General features: G+C 38.8%; 1 protein-coding gene across 2 annotated transcripts in view; it reads right to left on the reverse strand.

The window, feature by feature from the left end:
- Positions 1-2,157: 2,157 nt before the first annotated feature.
- LOC142339439 (uncharacterized) overlaps positions 2,158-20,380 on the reverse strand; it is a 79,396-nt gene continuing 61,173 nt past the window's right edge. For both annotated transcript variants that reach the window (XM_075389472.1, XM_075389471.1), the window contains one exon: positions 2,158-4,430. In XM_075389472.1, the coding sequence (XP_075245587.1) occupies positions 2,448-4,430 (1,983 nt within the window). In that variant the 3' untranslated portion in view covers positions 2,158-2,447. The remainder of the gene's footprint in view (positions 4,431-20,380) is intronic.

The raw sequence follows: 20,380 nt of genomic DNA on the forward strand, positions 1-20,380 counted from the left end.
TTCGAATTAACCTATTCATGCATTTAAAAGTTATAGAGAACGAAAAATTTCTGAAATAAACAATATTGAACAAAACTGACCTTCCCTGCAGCAATATCAAAATATAGAGTCAACATAAAACTTCTATACCAAAGAATTTTTCCTAAGTCCTGTGAAACACTGATGAAATATTTTCTCAACCGGTTCTCAAGAAGTATTTTTCAGTTCTGTGAAACATAAATTTTAAATTCAACCATTAAAATTATTTAAGCTTTGTTTCATAAATTATAGTTTTGTTATGAAATAGAAACGTCTTTAATATTCGCATTACGTTAACTCTGTTCTGAACTGAGGCAGCTTGAGGCTGGAGATAGAAAACACTTACAATACTTGAAAACAAAACTTTGTTAAGACAAACAATAAATTCAACCGACTAGCGTCCTACGAATCACGAAATTGCTCTCAAACGACTCGCAACCCGGTTGACCAAAATAAAAAAATCTTGGTAACCTTATCCAAGCCATAAATGGTGACCAAGAAAACTTTACAAACATATACCTGACCATGCGAAGTTTCAAACGTAGGATGAAAACGCGTGAAAAAAGTGCCTCTGACATATTTTAGTGGTGAAAAGTCTCTGCTGAAACTTTGAAAAAAGTTCAAGTTCATGGTTTCTTGGCAACCATATACATGACCATAAACGTTCATGGTGCCATGGATGACCATATATGGTGAAATTTAAATCGTTCAAATGCTAATTTCGAGCAGATACCGGACAAGATCTTCTCTCCAAAACAGTGTTTGAATACGTATTGCAGAAAGCTTGTTGTTTATGGTTTCTTTATGGTTTCTTTTAAAAGATTAGTTTTGTTAGTTTGCTGCTTAATTTTCGGCAGCTTTTCTTTCACTGAGTGAGGAGAGGCTTGGAGGCAAAACAGTAGCATAAACAACAGCATAAAAAGGGACGGGAGGGAAATCATTAGTTTAGGCCTACTCTGTTCAAGGGGATGCGTGGGAGCCCTTTCGGAGGTTGGGGTTCGTAAGTTTGTGTTGGTTGGTCAAAAGTTCAAACTAATAACCTCCCTTGACACACTGAACTTCTGTCTCCTGAACAAGTTATTTCAATCGCATTCATGGTGACTAGAAAGAATTGTAACCTCAGCCATTGTCAATTCATACCATTTTTCAACATGAAATGTGTGTCAGAAGAGAAAGGCTTTCAAATCGGAAGAATTGCTCTCTGACGACTAGAAGAAATGCTCTCGAATGTCAGAAGCATTGCTCTTGGAGGAATTGCTCTCTATTCAATTGCAGCCTGCTTCAATCGGTGGGGGGGGGGGGGGTAGCCTAAGTGGGACTAAATAATTCATCAGAGGGCTTCAAATAACCTCATTTTTCATTATAGGTTAATATATAGCACTATTAAGAATTAAAGTGGAAAATTGGCACCAGTTTTGGCACACTTATCATTTGACTGTTTGTATTAAGTTGCCGCCAATTGAGTTCAGCTCTTCAAAATTGTGATTGAGAGAGAACTTTGGATCACGTAAAACGCAGAAAATCAAAGGCGTAAAAGTCACTCGATCAGTCAACGTTCAAGCTAAAGTTTTGCTTTACAAAATACATTTACGTTTACAATATTTGCTTCTCTTCGATAGCAATAAAAAATTGCGTTTAAAGGACCAGAAGGAATATTATAATTTGCACTAGCTTTTCATGAAGTCTATCGGTTTTAAAATGGCACACAATGCTATTTAATCTTTTTCACGAATGTTAGCAATCATTTGATTTTTCTGATATTCAGGTCAAAATTGTTTCATAATTGCTCAGCTCTTCGTCCTAGCAAAGTTTGATGGGGTTGTGGTGGGGTGGTGGGGGTATAGGGTTGGGAGGGCTGGACGAGGGAAGTTCAAAGCGCTAGATGGAGAAGGATGGAGATGGGAGGAGTGTTCGGTGGAGTGAGAATCTGTAAGAGGGAGGGGGGGGGGGGTAACTAAGAGGGTCGACTAAGGAGGGGGTCAAAACTTTCAAGATTAAGAGAATACTCTGAATTGACTTTTCAAAATGTTTTTGGTCTATCGCATACTTAGAGATAAGAGAGATGCTCGGCCCATTAAAGCCCTCCTGGGGCCACCTCTGCATCCAGTTTTTAAAGTTCTTTAAGTGTCAGACGAAAAACCGGTCATGCAAAAATTTGCATTAAATAATACAGGACTAATATAATTGCTACAAAATTCATTTGAGAGCCATTAATTAGCTTATATAAAGCAAGCAAAAGGTAGAACTTAAATTAGTTACGCATTCGTGGTTGCAGTCTCATTACAAAAATGACTCTGAATTCTCAAAGATATCGACTGTATTTATGAAAACAAAATTTTTGTCGTTTTTGTACTGAATTGCAGTTTACGATGTTTCTGGCCTTCATATACTTTGTTAATTGGAAACAAATTCCCAGATTTATTCTCAGTTTATTGATTTCTACCGTCCATGAAAGCCTCACCCTCCATTTTGGAGCTGACGTGACTTTTTACACTGGCAGTTCCGGATCCAGTGCTACCCTGGGAATTCCGTCGACCTGCGTTTCCGTTCAAATACTGCTCTGATGGCACTCCATAGTTACCAACATCTTGACCCGAAACCGAATTTCCATTGTTTGAGCTCCTCGAACTTTTAGTTCTCTGTCTGGGTCCAAGGCTTACATTCGGTTGTTGCTGACTTGTAGATTCTGGAGCTAAATTTTGACCTGTGCTTCCGGAACTACTTAATCTTGGCCTAGTTGGACCTGACAGAAGAGCTTGGTTGCTTGGAGTTCCTGAATTTACGCTAGAACCTGACGGTTCCTGAATTGAGACTCTTCGTTTTCCTGTTGAAACCTGCGTGCCGTTCGGCTGACATTGATTGCTCTGAAACTGTTGTGGCGCCATAGTTGCCGATCCGTTAGAGGCAGTGCTAGCATTTGAGCTTTTCCTTCGTTTAGATGCCCGGCGTTTTGGAACATTTGGTGCATTATCTCCTGTAGCCAGATTTGCATTTGAAAAAAGAAATTGCCTCCCTTGACCGGGATGATTTGCTATAGGAGCTCCGATCATTGAACCTGTCGCCGTGCCTGGTCCGTTCATCTGACTATTATCACTTTGTCCAGAGTCCGAAATCTTAACATTAGAGGTAACAACTTTTCGGGTAATAATTTTGCGGCGTTGAGTTCCCAGATCAGTTGGAGCTGCATAATTTGTTGAACTTTGATTTATGTTTCCAGCTGAGTACGATTGTAATGGAGTTATTCCGCCAGCTGTATTTTGAGTTCCTTGTTGATGAACATTTTGCAGCTGTCCAGTCGTCTGTCCAGTCATCTCTGAGTTACTGGAAGCAGCCATACCATTGAATTGACCCAGATTATTCGCAGTGATTCCACCTGGTGGACCAGGCCTTGTAACGGGAATTCCACTATTGTGAGCTTGATTAGCCATCGGAATTCCACTATTTTGGGCTGGACCAGTCATCGGAATTCCATTATTTTGGGCTACACCAGTCATCGGAATTCCACTATTTTGGGCTGGACCAGTCATCGGAATTCCACTATTTTGAGCTGAACCAGTCATGGGAATTCCACTATTCTGCGCTTGACTAGTGATAGAAGTTCTTCTAGTCTGGGTGGTCGGATTAGTGAGAGGAGTTTGACCCGTCTGGGTGGGACCAGTTAGAGGAATTCCGCCCATGTCCATTGGACTAATAATAGGAATTCCACTTGTCTGGGCAATATTTCCCGTTGGAATTCCACCTGTCGTAGCAGGACCTGATGAAAAACTTCCACTTGACATCGCTGGATTAGTACTGATGACCTGATTTTGATCAACATTAACGTTAATGTCCGCTGTCTCGGATTTGTTTTTCCTTTTTCGGTTCCTTTTATTCTTAGCTTTTTTGGTGTCCGGCTGATCAGAATCGGCAGTTTCAGCTCTTTTACCCGTATCCCCATATTCTGATGCTGACTTATCTTTCTTTGTTTTTGATCGGCGGTTTCGGCTTCTCGATTGAGATTTCTTCTTTTGAGGCTTGCCTTTTATTCTGTTCGGAGTTTGTTGCCTCCGCTTTGCCGGCGACCGTGCTCTGCCTCCTCCACGACTTCTGTAGTAATTGGGAGTATAATATCTGGTAGTTTGGAACGTTCCCGCCATAGGAAACGCTGCATTCATATTGTGTTGGTTCCTTGATGGATTTCGATATGGGTATGGAGAATAACCAGCCTGCATCTGGTCGTGCAAGCTGGCTCCTGGAGCAATGGAGGGTTGTGAATTCTGAGGTTGGTTGTAGAATATGGTAGGCTGCCATCTCTGTTCATAGTACCATCTTGGTCTCCAGGGAGAGACAGCCCTTCTTCCCTGGGACCGGTTCCTGTTGGGTGATGAACTTTTCCCTCTCGATCTTGTCCTGATGATGCCTCCTTCCGTATTCTAAACATAACCGACAAGCGTTGAGCGAATAGCTCTCAAACGACTCGCGAGTGGTTGACTTCGTTAGTTACGCTAACCTTTCCTTAACTGAACGGGCGTACCCGGGTCGAGGTTTGGTCAAAAAATAATGTAAGATTAGCAGTGAATAGCGGTGAAAAAAAAGAAATTTTGTCACCGCAAAGCCTACGCATCTTTTAGCGTTGAATACGGTGAATTTTTGCGGTTTTTAGCGGTGAAAAAATTTTTTCTCCGCATTCACCAGATTTCTTAAAGAAATTTACATTCCGGGTTTGAACCTCGCACCTCCTGCATGTAAGATTTGCGATTTTAACGGTGAAAAAATTTTTTTTCACCGTATTCTGCTGGTAGCGCTGAAAAATTTTTTCACCGTATTCTGCTGGTAGCGGTGAAAAAGTTTCTTTCACCGCTTAAGCGGTGAAGAAAAATTTTTCACCGCTTAAAAGTTTTTTTTCACCGCATTCATTGCATTGAACGCAAATTTTACACTTTTATACAAATTCACCGCAAATCGTACATCTTTTTGCGACTTTAAGCGGCGACACCTCGACCCGGGTAGTTCCGGTGTTGCGGGTGCGACGATGTGCAACGATGAAATTGGCGAGAGCGATGAAGTAGAACGGGGATAGGGGTGGGGGTCAAACTCTACATACTGCCCTTCACATATGGATAAATGTCTCCAAAACGGTGTCGGTGAGTCGCATGCTTCCCGGTTTGAGAAAAAACGCAAAAAGGTGTAAGATAAGAGGTGAAAAGTTGTTTTTTTTTCACCACAAATTTCGTGCATAATTTTGCGGTGAAATGGGGTGCAATTTCGTAAGTCCACCGCTATAGTAAGCGGTGAACGTACAAAATTTCCCCACATTTAACCGCTAACTACAAGTTACTCTCCTTGCACGGATTCGAATATCTCACCTCCTGCATATCAGCCACTTCTTCCACTTCTCCACTTCTCACTAAAATCTAGCATATTTGTTTTGAATTTAAATCAAATTCACTTTACATTTTGTTAAAACATACGCGTTGAATTTTTGAAAGAATAGCGAAGAAATTACGAATTTTAGCGGTGAATTGCGGTGATTTTTTGTAAGTTCACGGCTTACTCTAGTGGTGAAATTACATAAATTCACCGCTTAAAAAAGTTCCAAAAAGATGTATGGTTATTCGTGGGTAAATTTTTCGTGCGTTTTTTTAATAAATGTATCTTAACTTCATTGAACAAAAAACAATTCGAAGTGTTGTCTCAGCTGTGAATTTATATTATTTTACCACTAAGTTAAGCGGTGAATTTTTGTAGTTTCATCGCATTCACTGCTGATCTCACACAATTTTAACACTTCTTTCTAAGCGATGAGTTTATGTAATTTAAACATTAAGCTAATTGGTGAATTTATTTATTTTCACTGCATTCACTGCTGTTCTCATACATTTTAACACTTTTTCATAAGTGATGAAATTATCTAAGTTCACTACTAAGTTAAGCGTTGAAATTATGTAATTTCATTGCATTCACCGCGTATCTTACATAATTTGGACATTTTTTTCAAATCGGCAAAATTATGTAATTTCACCACTACCAGGCGTTAAAATTTATTCACCGCATTCAACGCCTCATTTATGTAATTTCACCGCATTCACCGCTTATCTTAAAAAATTTTCCGTATTCACCGCTTATTTTACTTAGTTTTGCGTTGAATTACGGTGACACCACGACCCGGGTTAGAGGACAGTGAGCCAAGACATCTTAATGTCCTCCGGGTGACAGCCTTTCATCCCCTTTTTGGAGATGAAAAGACAAAAGGTTCCGGACAACAGATCAGTCAACAGATCGAGTCATATAAATAAAAAACCAGAACGCCTCATCGAATAGCTGATTCAGAGCGGTTTTTCCACATTAAGAGCGGTGAAAGATGTGGGAGTATGGGTAAAAGTTCGTGCCCGGTATGAACATAGAATACAGTTTTTTTTCGACTGAAGTTACTGTTTCGACGAGCTTTACACCGAGAACCCACCCGTGATTCTGAAGTTTTTTTCGTATAAGATCTGATAAGATCCCGATCAAAATTTTTTATCGTGTAGGATCTTATTTGGTCTTACACGATAAAATTTTTTTCCTACGTGAACTTTAATCGTGTAAGATCGGATAAGATAATAATTCAATTTTGCTGAATTGCCATCTCTTAAGATCTCGTAAGTATCTTATCAGATCTTACACCTAGGGCAGAATTTCTATCGTGTAAGATCTGATAAAACATGATGTAATGATTTCAAAATAACCGTATTACGTAGTCAAGATCGCGTGACAGTAAAGAAAAATAGGTCGACTAAACAATTATGAATAAAAATGTTGGTTGAGTCTATTTTGGCGGCAGCATTATTCTGAGTCTCAACTAGGTACTACGGCTCAATTCAGCAGTCCACGAAAGTTCTGGTCTTTAAGTAAATCTTCGGCCTAGTTTGATAACTACCGGTTCAAAAAATGCCTCTGATACTCAAATAATCCTTTTCACAACATCTTATAGGTCTCAAAAGACAATATAAGATAGTTTTCTTTTTGTTGATCTGACACTTAAGTGTTGCATACTGTAGCTTTTGGGCTACTGCTTGAAGGCAACTCATAATCCTCTTCAATATGATGAACATGCCATTCCTAAAGAGTTTTTATTGTAGATCAGACAGAAGTCGTATCAAAAAAGATTAATCATAGTTTTTCGAAGGTTGATCTTATAAGATTTTTGAAGATTTGTATAAGATCTTACGCGATCAACTTTTTTTCAGACAGAAATTTTTATCGGGTAACATCTTATAAGGCAGAGTTTATATCTTGTAAGATCTCACAAAAGTGAAATTTTATCGTGCAAGATCTTATCAGGCGTGATAGTCTTACAAAGTCTTAATCAGGCAACGCATAATCATATTAAGTATTTCTAAGCCACCTTTGTAAGAAATCTGTAAGAGAATTTTTATCTTGCATGATCCGACAAAAGTGAAGTTTTATCGTGCAAGATCTTATCAGACCTGAGAAAAATGTGTATCGGGTAAGATCTGATAAAATGTCTTACAAAGTCTTAATCAGGCAACGCATAATCTTATAAGTATTTCTTAGATACCTTTGTAAGAAATTTGTAAGATCTTGCACAATAAGAATTCTCAAATATCTGGGACATCTGAATAATTGACAGAATAATACTGCCAAAACCAGTACATCGAACTTCATCAGTTTATCCCCTACCTCAAAAACAAGTATCAAATCTGCAGACGAATAGATCATATGGAAAATTTAATAAGAAATTGAAGACACAGAGCAATTAAACATGAATTTTACACGAAAAGTATATCCTGTCTTGCATCGAAAACAACCGGCCATGCTTTTAGATATTAGGATATTAGGTTTTAAAAAAATACTCTTACAAGTTTCAACAAATTCAGATTGTAGTTCATCTCCTTTTATTCCCTTCAAAACAAAACATCTACTTTAAACAGCCAGAAAACACTTTTCAAATGAAATTCTTTTTAAAAGGAAATCATTGGGAATAACAAAAGCTGAAAAGATGCTCTCTAATTAAGTTGTGCTTAAATGAGGAATTCTCAAATTTTTGGTTACAGAGGGATGAATGCAGGATCATAACAAAATACGACCGTGGCATTTTACTCTGTAGCTGAAAAAAAATTGTTGCAAAATTTGGAAGATTAAAATTGATCATAAAACTTGGTTGCTTGCGATCATCAAAACGCAAAGAATGGATGTTTTGCGATCACCAAAACATAGTGACACACTGCAAAATTTGAGCATTAAACTCATCTAAAATTAACATCCGATTGGTCACAAAAGGTTAAAAACATTCCAATAGAAAAAACTCCGATGTAGAAACCGGGCGCTAGAAGAACGGAACAAGTAATTCAGAAAGTTATATAAGTTTTATGAATTGAATAGACCTTCTAAAAAGGCTTTAAAGTAAAAGCAAATTTTGTTAAATCAAAGAAACCGACACATAGCAAAAATGGAAACCAGTCCATCTAACCCTACAAGAAAAACCAAACCGGAAATCGAGAACTCACTAAAGAAGGCACAGAAGAAAGCTTCGAAATGGCTTAACTGAGATATCCATATCACCCATCGTCATTACAGTCCAACGTGATGGATGAGTTAAATGGCGCTCGGACAAGCTTTTATAGATTCTAAAATGACCGAAGAATTTCAAAGAGTTTTAGACTTTTTATAGTTCAAACATTCCGGATGCTCAAGCATTCAATGACGTGACGAAATACTATTTGTTAGAAATAACTCGAAATCCGATGGCAGTGGTGATGAAATTAATTGTTCTTGAAATTAGAAAAATGTGATTTCGCAAAAGCTGAAACAGTGGTTATGACACATGATCACACCAGCTGAAAATTGCTAAAGGCTTTAAAGGCAATCATTTTTAAACTTGGCCTCCACACAGACGCACAAACAAAATCATTCTTGGAGTCTTTGAATAACTTTGCGATAATCAATCCAAATTTGTCGGAAACAGAAGCGTTTCGGTATATCCTAATTAAAAACAAACTTGAAAGAGCACAAAATGGCTTTCCAATCCTAATAATCCTTGCAATCCTATTAAATAATACTGGAGATTTAGTAGAAATAATACACTTTATCCCTATCAATGAAACTGATAGTACGGAGACAAAATTTCCAACGGGTGGTGTAAGAGAATGTAGATAACGATTCAATTACATTGTTCTAGACAGTTTGTTAAGTTTTTTATATCAGTTTTAAGTTGCGGGAACAACCAACTCGTTTTGGTTGCGATAAGGACAAAAGTCAATGTTTTTTCAAGTTTTACTTCTGACTTGATTGTTGCACGACATGCTCCAGGGGAAAGAGGAGGCCAACTAACACATCACAGACGTTAGACCAGATCGTCGAAGAGGGTGTAACCCAAGTTGCCTAGAAAACCGTTTCGAAAAAAGGTCAAGAAAAAATTGGGCTAATCAGCCAAAACGCGTGCGAGGGCGGAGACCGGGCGAACGTACGTGCCGTAAGCCGTTTTCACCTTCACCACACGGTGTTGTCCATCTCGTCCAGGGTAGACTTCGAGAACACGTCCAAGGGGCCAAATTCCACGTGGAGGCATATCTTTCAGAATCCAAACAATGTCGTTGACTCTCAGTGGTGTTTGACCACTATCGCTCCATTTGGACCTCTTTAACAGTGTCGGAAGATACTCCTTGACGAGTCGTTTCCAGAAATGGTTGACCATTTGCTGAACACTCTTCCAAGACTTGAAACTGGCGGGTTCTTGGCTGTCGAACTTTCCTGGTGGGAGAGAATTGAACGGTCTGTTAATCAGAAAATGGTTTGGCGTGAGAGGAATTTCATTTTCCGGAAGGTCAGCGACAATCGTTAGTGGTCTAGAGTTCAATATAGCTTCGGTCTCGACCAGAATTGTCCTGAACACATCAAGCGACAATCTTCTGGAGCCTAGAATGATCAATAGATTGCGTTTCGCGGTCTGGATCAAGCGCTCCCAAATACCGCCACAATGAGGTCCATAGGGAGGATTGAACTTCCAGGTTGTGTTCGTTGCTGCCATTGCTTTGTAGATTTTGTCGTTGTCGAGACGTTTCACAGATCTTTTTAGTTCCTCAGATGCACCAATAAATGTCTTGCCATTGTCACTGAGCATTGTTGTTGGCTGACATCTGCGGCTTACAAAACGTCGATAAGCGTTTAGAAAAGTGTCAGTGTTGAGATCGGGACAAGCTTCTAGATGGACGCACCTAGTAACCAGGCAAGTGAAGATGAGGCCGTAGTGTTTTTCAATCTGTCCTTTGGCATCTTCTATATAAAAGGGTCCAAAAAAGTCGACTCCGCTGTTCGCGAAAGGATACTGAGTAGAGTCTGTCGGAAAACGGCAGGCAGGAAGGGGAGCCATGACAGGTTGAATGTTTTGAGCGGCAAATCGTCTGCAGAGAAAACATCGGTACTTTATACTCAAAAGTGTTTTCCTGAGGCCAATGATGTGGTATCTTTGCTGCACAAAAGCTTTCACTGGCTCTGTTCCTTGGTGAACGCAAATGTTGTGTGCATGCTCTATATAGAGTCTCGCTATCTTGTCTTTTGCGTGCAGTATAATCGGAAATTTCTCGACTTCGAGGTTATCTGGCGCAAATTGCAATCTTCCGCATGACCGAAGCATTTCATTGTTGTCCAACATTGGGTTGAGCGAACGGATTTTGCTCTTTGAATCTATCCTGGAACCACGTTTCAGGGCTTGGATTGTTGAGAAGAAGAAATTTTGCTGCGACATTTTGATCAGCCGATTTCTTGCAAGAATGACGTCTTCTGTTATATACTGCTGATCTTTAGGTCTTTGTTTTCTAATCCGAAAGACCAAATTGAAGACTGTTGCTAATGTCAGGGGCAACTTGTTCCAAGTTGAGAATCGTGTCGGGTCGATTATTTGCTCCGACAAATTGCGTGAAATTTCATGCGTTGCTAACACATGCTTTGGAGAGTTTACAGGAGCACTGAGCTGTCTTGAGGAAAGAAATGCTGGCGCTGTTAGCCACTTGTCTGGTATTTCGTCTGGATTGAGACCACGGGTCCCGTGGTCAGCTGGATTTTCTTTGGTGGTAACGTGTTTCCATTGGTAAGCATCAGTTGATGCAAGGATTTCTTTGAGGCGCAACAAAAACAGGTTGTTTCTTGGTTGTGGATAACCAGTCAAGTACTACTTGACTATCTGTCCGGAGTGTGGAACGAGTAATGTGAAACGATGACTCTTTTATGATGGTTGAAAGGATGCGCACTCCGATGACTGCGGCCTCCAACTCTAATTTGGGGATGCTGATTTGTTTAATTGGAGCAACTTTGCATTTGCCTATTACGTAACAAGTTTCAACATCAGTGGCTAAGTTAGGAATTGTTTTCAAGTATGCAACGGCTGCAACTGCTACAGCTGAGGCGTCGACAAATACACGGATTTCATTTTCACTTTCTGGTGAATGGCAACTCCTATTGAGAGTTCTGTTCAATGTCACTTCTGGTGAAGAAAAGTAAAAGTCCAAACTCTTTTGAAGTGGTTTAACTACTTGAGGGGCAATTTGTTCATCCCATTTTTCCCAAGTTTCCACAGTTCTTGAAGAACTATTTTGAAACGGATCGTTGATGGCGACATTATCCCAATTGGGTCGAAGATCGAGGAGACAAGACTAATGATCTTACGTTGAGTGTACGCTAAGGCATCTTTTGGGAAATTAGCGAGAGGTTTCATAAGAAAAGAGTCCTTCTCAAGATTCCATTTAACAACAAGAACTTGAACAATATCTGTCTGGTTGTCTTTGTCTTCTGGAGGGATTTGATTTAGAACTATAGAGCTATTTGAAACAAATTTTGTGAGTCGAAACCCACCTGTTTTTAGACAATGTTTTGTTTGAAGAACTGCCTTACAAGCGTCTTTTTCGGTTGCATGTGATTGGATGTAGTCATCCATGTAAAAGTGCTTTCTGACTGCTTTGAGGGCCTCTGGGAAATGTTGAATGTTCTCTTTGGCACAATGGTTAAGAACGTATATTGCACACGAAGGCGAGCAATTTGCTCCAAAGATGAGTCTGGTAAATTGGTATTGTTGTATCTGATTGTCTGCTAACCAGAGAAATTGAAGAGCCGATTGATCAATCTGATGGATGGCGATTTGCATAAACATGCCTTCGATGTCCGCAAGGACTGCAACGGGATGTTCTCGAAATCTCATCAGGACACCTAAAAGGTTATTAAGGAGATCGGGTCCTGTGAGAAGGTTTGAATTAAGCGATTGGCCGCGGAATTTTGAAGCGGCATTTGCAACTCGGCGGACTTTTCCTGGCTTGTTGATATTTTCTACAGGATGGTGTGGCAGGTACCAAATTCTGTCTGGTTGAGGATCTTGCATTTCCACCGTCTTGACATAGTTTTTCTCAAGGTCTGTCAAGAGAGTCTTATTGTATTTTTCTTGCAACAAAGGTTTACGCTGAAGGCGTGTGTTGAGGCTTTTGACTTAGTTCAGTGCAAAATAGAAGTTGTTTTCCAACTTTATTTCTGATTTCCAGGGCAGTTTGATTTCATATCTCTCACCATTGTGATTGATAGAGTTCTTCAAAATATCAAGAAACTGTTCTTCTTGTTTGTGTAAACTTGTTCACGGTCCTTCTGAATGCCATCTGCTTCAATACTCCAGAACTGTTGAACAAGTTAGTCAAGTGCGGGTTCATCTGTTCTGTTTCTTGACACATGGAATATAGATTTCTTCTTCTGCTGACTTGCGGGCCGCTGAGTGGTTGCTGAGATACGGTTCTCATATTCACCGGCGAGGGTCCAACCAAGTTTAGTTTTCACACCAAACGGTTGATTTTGATTGCCAGGTATAACATGTGTAGGGTAGGTGAATGCGAATGCATTAACATCGAGGAGGGCGCCGATTTTGCCATCGGCAATATTTGGGAAATGTATGTGGCGCAAAGTGTTGAAGGCATCACAAATTTGATTAAGTTCAAAAATTTTTGCAGCTGCGACGTTCAGGGACGGGGTGCTGAACGTTCGAGAGAGTTCAAACGATATTTCAGTTGACTTGTATGGAGTTATTGTGACTGGCTCAACAATTTTTGAGAGGGACATGCTGTTCTCTGTATTGAGAAATTGTAGTGGTACTTACTGTTGAGTTTCACGGGGAAGCTCAAGAAATTCAGCTATGGCGTCCAATACAAAGCTGAATTGGCTACCGGGATCTATGAGGGCGTAGGTATCGAATGCTTTATCCCCCTTGAGGAATGAAACCGGAATAAGCTGTAATTGCTCATACCAATTTTTCGGTGTTTCTGAGCACTGGTTAATGCTGAACGATTGGTTAATTGCATTGCCATTTAAATTACGTCGTTGCACGTTTTGATGGCTTTGGTTGTTGAAAGTTTGGCCATAACGGCTGTTGGGGGCTTTGTTTGTTCGACATTTCTGTTGAGAAGATGTATTTGGATTTTGACTTGAATCGTTACTATTAGAAGAAGCTGTTGGATTGCTACCAGAACAACTTCAGTAGAAAAGGCTGCTGTAGGGCGTTTGATTTGCTTGGCAGGATCATGAAGAGTTGTGTGGTGGAATCCACTGCAAACCTGACATCGTTTTTGCGATGGGCACGATTGTTTGTGGTGTTTGTTGCTCAAGAAGTTTGTACACAAAATGCTTTGGCTGACAAGGTTGTATCGTTCACCTGGTGAGCACAACTGATACTCAGGGCAAGTGGCAATGCTGTGTTCTTGTTTGCACTTCTCGCAAGATCGTTTTGTGTTAAAAGTTTTATTCGAAACGTTTTGTGAAGTTGGCGGTTGTTTTTTCTGAGGCGCAAAGTTCCAATGTTTTCTACTGTTTTCCACTGATGCGTTGTTGACTGACAATGGGAGGTTGCTTTTGTATGGCTTGGTTTGTAGGTTGTTCAAAATGACAAATTTTGAGGTTTGAGAACTGATGGTTCTTTGATTGCTTTCTCGACTCACTTTGTCGTAGATTTGAGCTTGGAGCTCTAACCATTGTTGAAAATCGACGAGAGTCGGGTCTTAGCTGAGCTCGGTAAGACAATGTTCAGTCCATTTCAGAACCAAATGATGTGGTGTTTTCTCTTTGGCTTTCTTAATGAGTGTTGTAGACTGGAGGTCTGCTGTAAAGCCAAGGTATTGGAAGGCTTGCACAAGTCTTTTCAAAAATGAGGAAAAGGCAATGAAGCTTTGCTTGTTTTGGAAGTTCATGTGCCAGTTTTCGAGCTGGTTAATGAACGCGTTAACAACTATAGTACGATCACCAAAATTTCGGATTAGTTCATTCAGTGCTGTCTGATAAAAAGATGGATCGCAGGAGTAAGCATGAATCAAGTCCTTTGCTTTCCCACTTACAGAATTCTGCAAGTAGGTTATACGATGCGTGTCTGTAATGGAAGTGTTGTTGTGAATCATTGTGTTGAAGTTATTGATCCACTCGTGAAAAAGGATAGGGTTACCATTGAAATTCTGAAGTTTCAGAGGTGGCAATTTGATTGAATGTTTGAAATCATTATTTCCTCTTTCCTGTGTTACATTAGTGTTCGAGTGTACTGAGCTAATATGTTGATTGACAGTGGGTAGTAAACTCTGGTTGATTAGAGGCTGGCTGAACTGATTTTGTCCAACAGGATTTAGCTGTTGATTAATGCACATTGGGCCATGGATCGTGGAAGTTACTGGGGCTTGAAGGTTCGACTGAAGTTGAGAGCCAGGACCAAACTGGTTGTTACACAACTGACTGGGCTGTGCCATATTTTTATTAATTGAGAAGCCTGTGCTGACGAGGCCGTGTTGACTGTTCACAGGTTGTGGAAATTGCAGAGGAGCTGCAATTACGTTTGATTCTGAAGCTACCTGGTTTGGCTGAAAATTAGGAGCTGCAGGATTTAAGACGGTATTTTGATGCGATTGTTCCATGAGTTGCATGGTAATTGGTGGGACACTTGTGGAGTGTACCCCAGTTATAGGATTAATACATTGATTGGATTGTAGGCAATCGTTTTCTAAGACTATTTTATCAGTTTTACTTGGAAGATGTGAGGTTCTGTTTGCCACTGTGGGTAAGCAGGAGAGTTTTTGCCGATCACAGTTCAACAGTTGACTATCGGGGTATCCATTTGTTCCTATGTGAACTTGAGAAGGTCCAAAATTCTGTTGCAGATTGGGAAAATTATGATATTGAGGATTTCTGTTGGCAAATGAATCCTGATTGTTTCTTTGCTTTGGCAAGTTTAAATTAAAGGTTTCCTCCAATGCAGAGTTTTGGGCAAATAGACCATCTGCATGTAATTGAATAGTTGGATCAGCAAAATTGAATGGGTTTGAAAGTGAGTGATTGCTTGAAAGGTTCAAATTTTGGATTGAAGGCAAAAGGTTCTGCGACGTGTTAAAGTTGTCACTCAAGTTGATTTGAGCTATTTCAATTTCGTTGACCTGTCCATTTACCAGAGTGGAGGCAATTTCGAGTTTCCCTAATTTTGTTGGAGATGTGAATTCCTGGCTGGTATCTTTGTCAAAGTAGGGAAAAGGATTGGGAGCATTTATTTGGTTTTCAAAGTTATTTTTCGATTTTACAAGACTTTCATGAACTTCCTTTTTAGGATTTTTTTGGTGGGCTTCAAGCACATGTTGAATTTGAAGTCCTGGTTCATTAGATGTTTGTAGAAAAAACGATGGTTGTCTTGGCCGTGGTGGTATTGGGGGCGGCTGATTGATGATGTTACTGCTGGTCTGCTTTTCTTCTATATCGCACTGATGCTGGATTCGTTCCATGTCGTCACTGGGCGCAGGTGTTGATTGCTGAGACAAGTTTTTTCTGCTGGAGATCATGCTGACATCATGTCTAATGCGTCTGGAAGACTGACTGAGCTGGCCATCATCGTCCAAGAGATCGACTTGCAGTTCCAATTCATTGAGTCGAGTTATTAATGTCGTTTGACTATTCAATATTGATGATGCAGTGCTTTGATGTGGCTGCTGTCTCATCACTTCCTCTGAGAGTCTCTTGAGCTCCGCTTCCTGGACTTTGATCTTGTTGATCATCAAAGACAATGATCGGAAACTCCTTTTCTGCTCCACAGTTTTCTCAAGGAGATCGAGCAGTTTCTTCATTGACATTTCTGTCGCTTTGAACATATTGATGGCAAACTGACATTCAGCGCTGTTCTGCTTCGACATCTTGGTGGCCGTTGCTTTGTTGAAGCTGACTGTTGATGCTGTTGGTGATGCAGCTCGTTACTGAAGGTGAAGAACGGCTTTGAGAACCGGAGCGACGCAAACTTTTGATTTGAAAAAAGGTTGTCTAAGGTTTGAATGCTAATGATCCTAGTTTTTTCTTGTTCAAAAGACCAGCGACGCAACTTTTCTCTAAAATGATGTCCTAGGATGTGTTTTGTGTACTAAATCTAGCTTTTTGCACTAAAAAAACTAAAAGCTTTCCGAACGTTAGCGCATTTTAACCGTTTTTCGTTCAACAGACCTAAATAATTGCTTGTTTTTTTGTTGAATTAACACAAGTTTCGCTAAAATAGCTGGCGTTAACTGTTTGAACTAGTGTGTGTGGCTACTGTGGTTTACAGGAAAACTGCGCCTTGCTACAATTATGCAGTTGAACCAATTTCAGACCAGAACTCAAATAATTGTTACATTAAACTCCTTTTTCTTGAAAACTTCAATAAACTCGTCTGTTTCTCTCAAATACGAATAAATTACCAAGCTTATAAAGCTACCCAAGAAACTTTTCTTAGTTTCCTAACCCTAACCGAGCACTATGATTAAAAATACCTCTCACAGTTTTTTGCGAATTTATAACTTTGAAACCTGTTCTTTTTCTAGGAGTTTATTGTTGTTGTGACGGCTAAAGATAAGAAATTTGTAAAAATACGATACGTTTAGGCAACAAGAGTTACAGAGGGGCTACTGAATGCTAGGAAATTGCAGAGACGAGTCATATTGTGGAAATCTTTGGAACTCTTTGGTGTATTGACTTTTTTCGGGTTTTTCGTTTTCATTAAAACTGTGTGACTTTATCTGTTGTTTTTCACTCTTTCTTCGTTATCTTTAATATGCATTGACTCGACTAAACTTTCAAAGTTCTCTCCCACAGATAACGTCTGAGATCTGCCTTTCAAAAAAAATTGAAAGTAGAAAAAAAAAGACATCAAATTTTCTGGTGACTACTGGAACCAATTTTCTTCGAAAACTCCTCTTCTGCTGATGGTAACGTCTGAAACCAATAGGGATAATAGGACTTCGCAGACGGTAACGTCTGAGACCGAGGACTTCTGCAAAAATCAAGTTTTGGATGTTTTTTCCAAAAAAGAATTAAAATGGTAGTTATTTTGGTCAAATGAAAGTTTTGATATTTTTTGTGGAGCCTAATGACTTTCTATTTACTTCCCTATACAGTTGAAACTATAAAGGCGACTGACATTGACTTGTTTTAGGGGTTTGTTTAGTGTTTTATTTGGGAATTCAAATGAAGATGTCGTCAGAAAACTAACTTATGTTTTTGAATTTTCTGAATTCAAAAAAAAATTTTTTCTGACATTTCTCATTTATATGATGCTGGTGTGATATATCGATCAAAGTGGCTTTTGTTTGATCGAAAACCACTTCAGAAGAATGGTTTAATAATTTTTTCCGCAATTCAAACGGATATGTAGTCAGAAAACTAAATTGTGTTTTTTGAATTTTCTGAATGAAAAAAAAAATTTTCTGACATTTCTTATTTATATGATACTGATTGGATATATCGATGCAAATAGCTTTCTGTTTGATTGAAAACCACTTCAGAAGAGTGATTTAATAGTTTTTTCTGCAATTCAAACGGATATGTAGTCAGAAAACTAAATTGTGTTTTTTGAATTTTCTGAACTCAAAAAATTTTCTCCGCCATTTCTTATTTATATGATACTGATTGGATATATGGATGCAAATAGCTTTCTGTTTGATTGAAAACCAATCCAGAAGAGTGATTTAATAGTTTTTTCTGCAATTCAAACAGATATGTAGTCAGACAACTAAATTGTGTTTTTTGAATTTTCTGAATTCAAAAATTTTTTTCTGACATTTCTTATTGATATGATGCTGGTATGATATATTGATCAAAGTGGCTTTTTGTTTGATCGAAAACCATTTCAGAAGAGTGGTTTAATAGTTTTTTTCGCAATTCAAACGGATATGTAGTCAGAAAACTAAATTGTGTTTTTTGAATTTTGTGAATTCAAAAAACTTTTCCTGACATTTCTCATTGATATGATACCGATGTGATATATCGATCAAAGTGGCTTTTTGTTTGATCGAAAACTAATTCAGATGAGTGGTTTAATAGTTTTTTCCTCAATTCAAACGGATATGTAGTCAGAAAACTTAAATTGTGTTTTTTGAATTTTCTGAATTCAAAAAATTTTCTCTGACATTTCTCATTGATATGATACCGATGCGATATATCGATCAAAGTAGCTTTTTGTTTGATCGAAAATCACTTCAGAAGAGTGGTTTGATAGTTTTTTCCGCAATTCAATCGGATATGTAGTCAGAAAACTAAATTGTGTTTTTTGAATTTTCTGAATTCAAAAAACTTTTTCTGACATTTCTCATTGATATGTTACCGATGCGATATATCGATCAAAGTAGCTTTTTGTTTGATCGAAAATCACTTCAGAAGAGTGGTTTAATAGTTTTTTCCGCAATTGAAACGGATAGGTAGTCAGAAAACTAAATTGTGTTTTTTGAATTTTCTGAATTCAAAAAATTTTCTCCGACATTTCTTATTTATATGATACTGATTGGATATATCGATGCAAATAGCTTTCTATTTGATTACAAACCAATTCAAAAGTGGGGTTTAATAGTTTTTTCCGCAATTGAAACGGATATGTAGTCAGAAAACTAAATTGTGTTTTTTGAATTTTCGGATTTAAGGAACATTTCTCTGATTTTTGTGTTTTTTTTTCCGCAGATTTTTCTTTAAAAATGAGAAGATTGCCTTAACTCGCTTTGAAAATAATGGAACTAGTCAAGGTTTTTGAATCGAGGTGTTATAGTAACAAATAAGCTTTTTTGGGGGACAAATATCAATTTTTTGGAGGCTTTTTGTCGAAAAAAAAGTAGAGATTTTGGATGGCTCTAACCGGGGAACAGGACATCAGAGGTAACGTCTGAGACCTCGGGCGGACTTCTGCTGGTGACGTCTGAAACCAGTAAAAAAAACTTGATCCTCTCGTCGGGGTGACGTTTGTAACCCAAACTTGGCTTCGTCGCTGAAAAAATTGCTTGTCTTTTTTTTGTGTCTTTTCTGTGTCTTTTCTGTGTCTTTTTTGTGTCTTTTCTTTGTCTTGACCGGCTCCCAGCTTTCGGGTTCCGTTTACTGTGCTCGGCACTTGATGGTTGCACTGACCGCTGATGCTCTCTTCAGTGCGTCGCACAAGTTGTGGAACAAAGAAACTATTTGCCGGTAACAGGGGAGACTTTTGTCCTCAAAATTGTTTTGGGGAAAGAAGGTTTTGTTCTTTGAACGAGGGGTAAACCATAAAATGTAAGAGAATGTAGATAAGGATTCAATTACATTGTTCTAGACAGTTTGTTAAGTTTTTTATATCAGTTTTAAGTTGCGGGAACAACCAACTCGTTTTGGTTGCGATAAGGACAAAAGTCAATGTTTTTTCAAGTTTTACTTCTGACTTGATTGTTGCACGACAGGTGCATTAGTATTTGCATCGAGTTTCTTAATTGCAATTGAATTAAAAAACATAACCGACTAAACGTAGGAAGAATTCCTCGCGAGCGACTAGTGGGAGCTCTACTCACGGGGGAGGGGGAGCCTATATGAGACTAAGAAGTTCAATTGTGGTCTTCAAATAACCACATTAGAAGTTGAAAAATGACACCAGTTTTGGCGCACTTTTCATTTGACTTTTAGTATTATATAGCCGCCAATTGAGTTCAGTTGCCTGAAATTGTGATTGAGAGAATTTTAGATCACGCGTAACGCAAAAAGTCAAGGGCGTACAAGTCACTCGAAAAGTGAAAATTGTCAAGCAAAAATTTTGCACAAAAAAGACACTCACGTTTACAATAATTGCTATGAACTTCGTTCAATAGCAATTAAACATACCAAATGAATCAAAATCATTCATAATCAGTAATTTGAAAAACAGGACAATTTGGAATATATATTTCTGGAAGGTTCTTTACAATCGTAACGGATCAGAAAGAACTACTATCAGCGCCAAAATCGAATAGGGCTAATAAAATTTAATTTCGCCGAATAACTCGTTTGGTATACAGAATTCTCCAGAACCAACTATACAATCAACCACATTCCAGAATTAAAAACCGGGAATGGTCGATTTATCTAAAATTATAATATTAACAGC

Source organism: Convolutriloba macropyga, chromosome 5 (genome assembly GCF_964194025.1).
Source record: "Convolutriloba macropyga chromosome 5, txConMacr16.3, whole genome shotgun sequence".
Taxonomy (NCBI): domain Eukaryota; kingdom Metazoa; phylum Xenacoelomorpha; order Acoela; family Convolutidae; genus Convolutriloba; species Convolutriloba macropyga.